Source organism: Tachysurus vachellii, chromosome 19 (genome assembly GCF_030014155.1).
Source record: "Tachysurus vachellii isolate PV-2020 chromosome 19, HZAU_Pvac_v1, whole genome shotgun sequence".
Taxonomy (NCBI): Eukaryota; Metazoa; Chordata; class Actinopteri; order Siluriformes; family Bagridae; genus Tachysurus; species Tachysurus vachellii.
In genome coordinates this window covers 9,001,700-9,012,815 of record NC_083478.1, presented here as the reverse complement: position 1 = coordinate 9,012,815, position 11,116 = coordinate 9,001,700, and the positions used below count along the sequence as shown (strand labels likewise).

Here is an 11,116-nt window from a genome sequence, read left to right as displayed (position 1 = left end):
ACCCGATGAGCCCTGTGTGGCACTGTGGTGCAGTGGATGCTGACATGTAGCTCCAGGGTCCCAGTTTAGTCCTGAGCTCGACTTACTGTCTGTGTGTGGTTTCTGTGCATGTTTATTATGTGTCCTCATGGGTTTCCTCCCTCTTCCCAAAAACACACCAGAACAGCTATGCTAAATCACCCCCAGGTGTAAATCAGCGTGTCTGTGTCTCTGGGTATGTGTGTGTGTGTGTGTGTGTGTGTGTGTGGTGTCCTGTGACTGATGTGTGATCCAGGTTGTGTCCCAGTATTCCCAATATAGCCTTGAGATCCACAGTGACCCGGACCAGGATAAGGGAGTTACTGATGATGAATGAATAAACAAGCAAACAACGAAATTAATTAATTAATTAATGAAGAGCCCTTTATGGTGCTGGATGAAACCATTTCTTATAAGTAATACTGCACTATATAGCATAAATGCACACAGAAAAAAAAACCTGATAGAAAGCATAAAACATCTTCAGCTGCATCTCTAAAAGAACTTCCTAAGCTTAAATGTAGAACTGTACAGATTTATATGTGAATAGGTTCACTGGGCAAATTCTTTCAGAAAGCCTAAAGGACTGCTGTAGAAACTTTAAAGGGCTCTTTTTATGAGTTTATTGCCTATAAAAAAGCAAGAGAAGTAGCTCAATACAGAAAGATTTCATTGGTAAAGAGAAATACCTCAAAAACTATAGTTCAAAGCCCTTAAATCATCTTAAATCAGCTCTTAACATCTACAGTGTGTGCATTTTAACCTGCATGTACCTTTATTTGAAGGAGTTCATGCAAGAAGCCTGAATCAACAAGCAACAAGGAAACAAATAGATGATTTTCTACGACTTTTCATGGGTGGAGTGGGTTTAATTTTCAGAAGCAAGCGTAAAATCATGATGATCGCAGTGGAAAATGAAGTCACGATGATCTCTGAAAGTTCAGAGGCGTCTTCCATCGAGTGTCTCCATCAGTCACAGTGCGCTCTGATGCTGAGGCGGTACATACGAGCACCGTCCCACTTCTCTCACTTATCAGTGCGTCAGGCTCGTAACACGGACTCAGTGCGCGTCAGTCAGAGAAACACTTCACTTACACAAGTTTTAGCTCAACTTGGACACCTGGCGCACAGGTTAACTTCATACCGGAAAGGACTTTTGTTTTTGTTTTTTTGTTTTTTTTTAAAAAATAACCCTCAGATTACTTGCTATTGATTCCAAAAACGATAAGCATACAATCGGACATTTCTCTTGATCAGAATGATGGATCTGAAGTTGTTGTGTTGCGCGATGCTGTTTCCTATCCAAATCTTCCTGTGCGTCCTGAAAGCCGGGGCGCGTTGGCTGATGCCGCAAAAACGCAAAGATCTCGCCGTGGATGTGGTGCTCATCACCGGAGGAGGCAGAGGAATCGGACGCCACTTGGCAAAAGAATTCGCCAAGCAAGGAGCCAAAAAGGTACAAAAGTTCTTCTTAAAGGCTACAAAATAATCTACAGGGTGCGTTTAAAGGAGTACTCTGAATGAGCACGTTAGTGAGCCTCTCTGCAGGTAATTCCTACCATTGGGGGTTTAAATATGAAACAGAAAGACTGGAACAGATTTCAGTCTGGCATTTTGTACTACAGAGTTTATCACAGCCCTGCATAATGCATGTAATATCCATTCAGGGAACGTTCCAGATCTTACAAAAGTACTGAATAATTGCTTACTCTTTCATTTTCAACTCTGTGAAAATACTGAAGTTAAATGAGTTAGAATTACTTTCCCCCAGTAAACTAGCATCTTACTAACCATGCACAAAATATGTAAACATACCCACAAAGTTTGCTTCAACACTATACTTTCTCCACGTGATGGCATTAGTTGAAGTCTAGACTCTACACATAGTACTTGGATTCAGATGAATGCAGACTCGGTTGTGTTTCATGTACCTCCTCAGATTCTCCTCTGCGGGCACACAAACACAGGTGTTTCCTAAGCCTTTCTGCCTTTACAAATGCCCCACAATGGAGTGCTGACAGGCAAGACTGACTGTTTTGTTGAGTTTAAATGATCTGTGACTTTTTAACCTTCTCCCTCATAACTTCCCTGTACTCAATAAGAGGGGAAAAAAAAACCTTACATTGAATCAGAAGTTCACCAAAGTTCAACGCATCATGGATTTTCTTGGCAGCACAGTCAAAATTCAAGCTCGAGAACAATCCTTTAAAAGTTTAACGAGAACCTTAAAAAAAAAAAAAAAAAACAACTATAGTTAGATATCTGATATCGTTCAGGTGCAAGGTTTTTCCTGACAAGACCGAGTGACAGTAATAACTGTTCTTTACAAGACTATGCGTGTAAGCCAAGGTGAGCATACGTGAGGAGATCATGCTTGTCGGTGTAGGCGTGTACATCTGTGTATGTGTTGTGTGGGTGTGTGAATGGATCACATGCAGGTGGTGTAGTAGGCAAAGAGCACCTTACAGATTGGTTATTACAGCCAAGTTCATTGGTAGGTCAGCCAGTTTTAGTGGAGTAGGGCTGGTGATGTCATTAGCGTTATTGTGCAGGCTTCAGAAAGACTCAAACTGGAAGCCACAGGAATAGAGCTGAGTGAGTGAATGTGTGTTTGTGTGGAAGCCAAACGAAACAGGCATACACATGTCAGGAAAGCATTCCACTTATCTGTTGTCCTGAGACTGATAAACTGGAAGACTTTTTTTAGTCTCACTGGTTTGATCCTTGAAATGATTCTTAATGCTTACTCATGTCCTGCTTGATTCACACATCAAAAGCAAATGTGTGAATTTATATGACTATGAAGCTGATTTATATAATTCGTTTTTGCACTGATGTGAAATAAGGGAGATGAGAAAAAAAACACTGGCATGTAACTACAGAATAAAATTCCCATAAGGAAGCTGTAGAGTATGTAAATGTGTCGGCTCGAGGTAAAAGCACAGAGGCAAGAGCTCCATGGCCCAAGTCGGACTGTGTGTGTTGATTGCGACACCGATTGGGCATGAGTCAGGTGGCTTGCCATTCTTAGAAGAGCCCACACCTGCTTCCTACTGACCCAACTCCTCTGTCTCTCTATTTCTGTCTTTCTCTTTTCTCTTCTCTCTCGCTGAGATATTAAGCAGACAAGAAAGGACTCATCAGGCGACTGAACCGTGTAATGCCTTTGAGCGTGTGTGTTTGTGTATGAGTGAGAGAGATGAAGATGGACGGGCTGAGGGAGGAGGACTCATTCTTGTGTTACCTTTCTTTGACCCCCTGTCTGAATGACACATCTAATAGCCAGTGAGTGGAGCAGCCCCCGCAGTCCGACCCTGTCTGCTATCACTCTCACTGACTCTTCTGCAAAAAAGATACAGGAATACATCATCGACTTTTCCCCAAAGGAACTTCAGCTCTTTGTTTGTGTAACGATTTTTGGGATGACAGGGATTGTTGTCTGTTCTGGGTTGCGTTAAAGGGAAACTTAATGATTCTCAAACTTAAGTCTATGACTTCTGTACTGTACGATACTGCATGATACAGAACAGAAGTCATACGTAGACATATGGTTGAGGAACAGACTTTATGCAAAATTTCCACAGACAAACATTTCCACAATGTAATAAGAAATGAACATAAAAACTAACTTATAATAAGAGGCTAAGGGCAATTGCTGTGGCAGTCAATAAACGTTTGTGTCAAGTCCAGCTATGAAAGTGTCCAGTTTATTGTTTTATAAATGACACTATTTCAGAGTAAAGAATTTGTGGTATAATTTTAAGAAAATGGCCAATGTAGTTCAAAGTAAAAATAAAAGTGCCTAAATTTTGGTCTTATTGCACATGGACAAAAAAACCTCGACAAACTATGAGTAACAGGAATTGTCTCTTTACTGTTAGAAAAGGTGTGTATGAAATTTGTGTTGTATAATCACATCATAAATGCTTAGTTCCAATTTAATAACCATTAATGGGTGGTGAATCAACAGGAACATGCTGAAATCCTTGTGGCAATCTCATGCAGGACAGATGTGTTGGAGAACAATAAGGATTAATCCTGAAGCTGTATTCTTATTGCCTTGTTCTGATTTTGTAATGATATTCCTTCAGATAATTCTTTGGGGCCGTACGGAGAAGTGCCTGAGAGAGACATGTGAGGAGATCTCCATGACAGGGACAGAATGCCACTACTTTGTGTGTGATGTGGGAAACAGGGAGGAGGTGTATGAGCAGGCCAAGGTGGTGAGGGAAAAGGTAACGTTAAAGAAAAAACAAATAAAAAAAAAACAAAACACCATATTCACACTGCTCACTTCACCTCCAAGGAGAAGAATCTTATTTCAGGGAATGAACAGGCAGCACCTCTCGGTACACGATGTCCATCAACATTAAATTAAAGGAATTCATTTACAACAGCAAAACACCTGAAGGCAGATTTAGTGAAGAAGGAATTGAACTGTAATAAAACTCTTTTGAACTTATTTGGCTTCAAAAATCCAAACTTATCATCAGACATCAAAGGGAATGTCTGGAATGATAAATGTCATATATATATATATATATATATATATACATATACACACACACACACATACACACACACACACACACACACACAAAATAACAACAAATATCTCTGGGGAGATCAATAAACTGTAATGTTTCTGCTTCTTTAAAAGGTTGGGGATGTTACTATTCTGGTGAACAATGCAGCAGTGGTTCACGGGAAAAGTCTGATAAACAGTGACGATGATACCCTTCTGAAAACACAGCACATCAACACACTTGGGCAGTTCTGGGTAAGTAAAAGGACAAACACCAGAGTTCAGGCTCATTCTGTTCTCTTGAGCACATGCAACAGTATTATCCCAAAGTAACCTTCTAGTGAACCCAACAATTGTACACGGGCTTCTTTGTGAATTTCAAAACATCTCTAACTTATTTAAACACTTTCCAATCGTTTGGCTTACTATCTGTTTTGGAATATTCCTCTCATAATTAATCAATGTTATTGCCAAGAAGAGAAAAAAGTCTGTTTTAAACATCACATTCCTCATATGAAACAATCAAGAGGCTCTTATACAGACGTTCGGAAACAACAAACCCAGTCATGATAACTGGCTACTCTTCAAAAAAATGTCCCAGAGCTGCATTTCCAATAAAACTCTGAGAGTGAAGTTGAGACTGTATTACAGGAATGTTCAGAGGAAATCTGGTCGATTCTATCAGTCCAACATTTGTCTGCAACTCTCAGAACAAATTTATAGGCAACGATAATCAGAGGTGACGTTCATATGTTTTAGATATATGTTAAGTAACCACTGCCGAAGGTGGTAGTTAATTTGTTGAGCTCCTAATTTAAAACACATGAAGGAGATGAAAGTGGATCCTTTGATATGTCGGGGCATTTTCAAGGCCAGTGGACAGATGTAATAATAGTAGTTCACAATCTATTAATCCTTTGTTTTGAGATCAAACATCGAACGTGAGCCAATATTAAAAAAACATCTGCTAAATGAATCAGTCTAGCAGGCTACGTGATTTTCGGGACTTACTGAATCCCACAGCATCACAACAATCTTTCTGTTTCGTTATTGAGTCCTCAAACTAGCTGTAGGAAAAGCATGCAGAAGCTGAATAATGTGAAATGGGTCCTGTCTCTTTTCCCAACAGACCACTAAGGCTTTCTTGCCTCGCATGTTGGAGCTGCGCCATGGCCACGTGGTGTGCATCAACTCCATCCTCTCGCTCTCGTCCATCCCTGGGGCCATCGACTACTGCACATCCAAAGCATCAGCCTACGCCTTCATGGAGAGTCTCACTCTAGGCTTGCTGGATTGTCCAGGAGTGGACTGCACCACCATACTCCCCTTCCATACAGACACAGAGATGTTTCAGGGCATGCGAGTCAGGTACTGATAGTGCAACCTGGCCAAGCGGTGCAAACAGAAATGAAATGTTTCATTAGTATCATTATTCCCACTCTGTGGTCAATTTATTATGCTTGGCAGGTTCCCTCAGCTATTTCCTCCTCTGAATCCTGAAATGGTGGCTCACAGGACTGTAGACGCAGTCAGGACTAACACCGCGTTTGTTGTGCTGCCCTGGACCATGCACATTCTCGTCATTCTCAAGAGGTCAGTTTGCTAACACTGCTGTTTCATTGTTGGGGAAAAAAAAAACTTTCCATGTGGATGCTTGATTTTCTTTCTTTTTTTTTTTTTTTTTTGCCACAGCCTCTTACCACAGGGTGCTCTGGAAGAAATCCACAAGTTTGCAGGAAGCTACACATGCATGAACACATTCAAGGGACGGACTTAATTAAGTAACCACAGGGAAGCATGGAATGTGAAAAATCCTTTAATCAAACTGAGTACAAGCATGGCGTCCCTGAGTTGTAGCAAAGGACTTCAGGACCATGGGGATCGGTGTATCACGGTGGCTTGTTTATCCAGCATGAAATTCACAATGGATGTAATTCATCATGATGTCATGATTTGTAGTTGCGTCTGCTGGAAATATTGACGTGTTAGTCTGAAAGACTTCGAGCCTTGCTGAGGAGCTTGCACCGCGAGCTCAGTAGGAATACAGATTGCATAAACCGAAGAAAAAGTTCTGGAAATGTCTGAAGTCTTCAAGTACAATTACACACAGATGCCATGGATTTAGTGAAAAGATGAAAGTTGTAGAATGTTACTAATTTCACATGCTTTTAAGGTAACTCAATGCAAGTTCCCTTTCCAGCATGTTGTAAATAAATCCAGCGTATCTATCTCAACTTTAATGACAACACTAAATAAACAGTATTTGATAATAAAAGAGCACCAGCGAGCAATATTTTGTGTGGATTCATTCGGGTTAGAAACGTGGGTCCCTGGCAGTGAGTGTGTTCTATCTGGGCCAAAACTCACAGGCATTTCATGGTCAGCATTCCTGCTCTGCAGGCCGGCCAAATATAAGCTCATGGCGCTCATGGCAGGGTTGTCAAAACAAGGCTGTACTTAACAGGAAAGCATGCTGCAAAGGGTCAGCCACTGGAGGGCTAATGGATGCCTTTCAGTGGGTTTATTCAAATAATGATGGCTCTCCTTCATTGTTTTTAGCTCTGTCAAACGTGCCATTAGAAAGAGCTCCATAAGCTACTGATATATTACTGCATTTTTGGACTTAAGATCAGAGACCTATTAGAATCATATTACAAGATATTTAATTATTACTTGTCCCTAATCATTTATCAACCATTACACAAAAATTCCTTATACCACCTTCATATAAATTCGATTTAAGCACTGAGGCTACAATGAAATCTGAACTATTGATTAGAATCTGTCAGTCTACAGCTATTCAAGTTAAAATTTCAGCACTATCAGTTTTGGCAGTTTTTTTTTTTCTATCCAGCGTGACCCGAATATGAAGCGAGCGCCTTCGAAACCTTGGAGCTTCACGCAGTCACTATTGCCAGTGGAAGTTTTTCATGTGGGATCATGACATATCTCTGTGTCATGAACTGCACGTGTGTTGGAGAAGTCAGCCCAGATCTCAGAGGGCGAGTTCAGAGCAAGGTTAGCCAAATAGGAGATTAATGTGAGGAGGCTGTTGGATGGACAGTTCACCCTGTGATGAACTCTGTCAAGGGAATAGAAAGGCTTCACGAGAGCCAGCACAGGTGGAAAAGACAGACCATATCGGCTGTTCAGAGGCACGTCACACTTCATAACCCTGTTACAGTACATAACCTGCGTATCGTTACATATTAGCCCTGGACATGAACCATGTGTATGATTAAGTCATTGTTGCTCCATTCATCATTGACTCAGGTCTTAATTTGACATTTAAACTTCTTTTCAAGCTCTGTTCAGTTACATTCAGTTTATTTTACCATTGTTGTGAGTTTAAAGCATTCTTAGGTCTTGCTAAAGTTAAAATATATATTTCTGAACTGATCGACTTTACCAGTTTAATTTCTTGAACACATTTTTCTCAGAGTAAACTGAAGTGTCAGGTGAAGGCTGGAAATCAGGGAGAACAATGACACATCCAAGAGCTTTCATTGTGAACATTTTTTTTCATTCCACTCATAATATAGTAACATTTTGACAGATTATCCTGGATACATAGTGAAATCCTTAAGCCAAACTTGCCGCTGTTAACAGCATGGGCTCCACGGGCCGGCTGGCATTGCGTACATCCATCATGAAGTTGTATGCAAGCAGGGGAGAGATAGAGAAATGCTCTTTGAGATGATCCTCAGTGAGGGGGAGACCCTCGAGATGCCATTATACTGTCAGTCATGAACCAACATTAAAGCAAAAGGTTCCACATCAGCAGGTTTATAAAGAGTTCACACAAGCCTGCAAAAGAGCATTGAGATGAAGGACAACAGTTACAAATGAATCGCAAAGCAGAATTATTTCATAGAAATTCTCACATTAATGATCTCTGTGACAATGATACAAGCCTCAGCTTTTCTTTCCGTTCCTGAAATCAAGGACTAGTATTCTCAAATTAGAAGCTACTGACAGATACATAAACTCGTAGACAGACAGATAAAAGAAACAAACAAATACAACCACAGAAACTGATCCATAACGATTCCTAGACATTTCAAGGATAAAATCCTACCACAAAACATTTAAGGTATTTATTTGTTTAAAGGGAGAATATTCTTAATTAATAAAACAAAACCAGTCATTTGAATTGAAAAACCACAAGTTTTATTAGGCTTTACAATATATACACTTACAACAATGAGATTTCTATAATGTGTGAGTCACCTGAAATCTCTGGGCAGTTATCTTTTTCTACTAGCATTTCAAACTGAACCGATTCATCACACCGATACAGGGAAATAATAATGTAAAGAAAAGTCCCTTCAAATTCGTTCAAGCTGATTAAAGAAAACCAAAACACCCGATTCCTGCTTGTGTTCTTAATAAAACACAAATCTGACATTCTTCTACATTTGGAGTGGTTGGTAGATGGCTAGGCTACCGTGACCTCAAATACACAGAGTTGAGTAAAAGAACAAAGGATGAATTCATTACTTCAGTTTTGTCTTTGGTCTTTTGTGAACCCGGTTAACATACAGTTACTAATAAACTTGACGTACATATATGCATAGATTAGTGTAGATGGCAGTGGTATGATACAATTAGAAAGGAACAAAAGGGGTGAATATTCAGAAGATTTCAGTAAATTTAATCCTCATGTGTGATGGTCTGGGAAAACCTGCCAGCTTTCACTGTGGCTGAATTCTGGAAAGCGGCCAATAACACATTGACGTATCTACTACGTAAGAAATATATGTAACAAACAGATGATGGAAATATGATTTATTCACATTTTTTGTCTAGCATTTCTACAACTAGCATGTTAGGCAAGTTTATCAAAACAGCAGAAAATTCTGTCAGTTTGGTAACCTTGCTAGCAGACCAAGTTCCTCACACAGTGAAGGTCATGCTTTGATCAGGCTTTGTTCAGATGCCACAACAGTGCGTAAACAAGTCTGATTTAATCATTTTGTAAACAGGTTCCAGCTGTCAAAATAGCTGTAAAAGAGAAAAGAGCAGTTACAAGCTCGATGACGGTGAACAATCATTTTAAAACGAATAAAAACGAAGCCAAAAATACAGGATGTTTAACTCAGGTGACAAAAGTGAAAAGAAAAGAGAGATAAATGCTAAATGAATTTATGTGAATAGAATAGGAACAGCTTATTTATCTCACATCAAATCAAATGTAAATGAATTGAATCTTGGAGATAAGCAAAATTTTATTCTGTAAAAACATTTCATTTGACATTTGGAATGGTTTTCCCAGACTGCCACACGAATCAATTTAGTGGCAAAGGATGAACGAAAACCAGAATCTACCAATGGGAAAAACCGTGTGGGACAAAAAATAAGGTATGACGCAAAAGAAAAGAGGTCTAACAATTAAAAAAAAGGCACCAAATCTCACACAGTCCTGCATTTGCAATTTCTGCAGATTAACAATCATTTAAGAAAAACAAAGAAAAAACAACAAAAAACAACCAAACAAAAAAAAAAAAACACTACTACTAATAATATCTACGCAGTTCATATCCAGGCCAAGTGTCCAAGTATTAATGATTACTGTATTGATTAAATGTCTCGTATTATTCTGTGCTAGAGATTTTGGTGCACCGTTTGTCCATCAAACAGCAGTCATATATATTATTACTGAAGATTTACAAGATTTTTATTCTTTTTTTTCTTTTCTTCAAATGCCACTCATGGAAAATGTCTCATAGAAAGAAAACACATATAAATAAATAAAATATTAGTGGTTTTCTTTTTCGTCAGGGCTGTTCTGCATGATGATTATTTACACTTCCCTGTGTTAATTTTGCGTGTTATATATATTTATTTAACTGTACAGCAATGAGAGCAGCAGGAGTTTCAAACATCTACATCAGTGCAAGTTCTTCAACCAAACAATTCTCTCATTTACATAGAAAACTATATTAAAGGCAGTTTTGTACATTGTATATATTATATTTGCCCCTCAAACTTCTCCACAATATGTACATGACAACAGTGTCATACTGGCTGTAACTGCCCTATAAACACAGATATACAAGATTGGTTTTATTTTTAATTAATTACTTAATTTAATTTTAACGACAGTAACCACTCAAACTATATAAGCATCTGTAAAACAAAATAATCTTCTATGTTTAACAGAGTCTTGCATATTTGCCAGTTAAATGTGCTTGATGGGGAATATTACAGTAGACTTTGTAGACTCATAGTTTACATCATAAAACATATCCTTCAGTGACGTGTGAGCTCGCTCTTCACGTATGCCTTAAGAAAAAAAAGACCTCGAAAATTTGCAACACGCAAATTTATTTCATCAGGAGTCTAATAGCAAACTGTCCTCATTCTCGCTGGGGGGTAACATGAGCTGCTGCTCATAGTAAAGGCTCTTGGCATAGTTAATTTCTTGCGAGATCTTCACTGCCAGGCTCTCACTTCGTATGTGAACCTGGTAGAATGAAAGTGTCAGCGTCAAACTAAACATGATTAAGGGACAGTTTATTAGATTACAGATACATTATTATTGTTTTTTTTTTTTTTTTATAAATTCAGAAT

The 11,116-nt window shown here is 39.0% G+C and overlaps 2 protein-coding genes across 9 annotated transcripts in view; one reads left to right on the top strand and one right to left on the bottom strand.

The window, feature by feature from the left end:
- The first annotated feature begins 1,010 nt into the window (after window positions 1–1,010).
- Window positions 1,011–6,847, top strand: dhrs3a (dehydrogenase/reductase (SDR family) member 3a). Its single transcript, XM_060894927.1, has 6 exons — window positions 1,011–1,474; window positions 4,110–4,253; window positions 4,679–4,798; window positions 5,673–5,911; window positions 6,011–6,136; window positions 6,236–6,847. The coding sequence occupies exons 1-6, from the start codon at window positions 1,277–1,279 to the stop codon at window positions 6,318–6,320; spliced, it is 912 nt and encodes a 303-aa protein (XP_060750910.1). The 5' UTR covers window positions 1,011–1,276; the 3' UTR covers window positions 6,321–6,847.
- Window positions 6,848–8,690: 1,843 nt separating this feature from the next.
- vps13d (vacuolar protein sorting 13 homolog D) overlaps window positions 8,691–11,116 on the bottom strand; it is a 41,184-nt gene continuing 38,758 nt past the window's right edge. For all 8 annotated transcript variants that reach the window (XM_060893728.1, XM_060893726.1, XM_060893731.1 and 5 more), the window contains one exon: window positions 8,691–11,009. In XM_060893728.1, coding sequence (XP_060749711.1) covers window positions 10,878–11,009 — 132 coding nt within the window. In that variant the 3' untranslated portion in view covers window positions 8,691–10,877. The remainder of the gene's footprint in view (window positions 11,010–11,116) is intronic.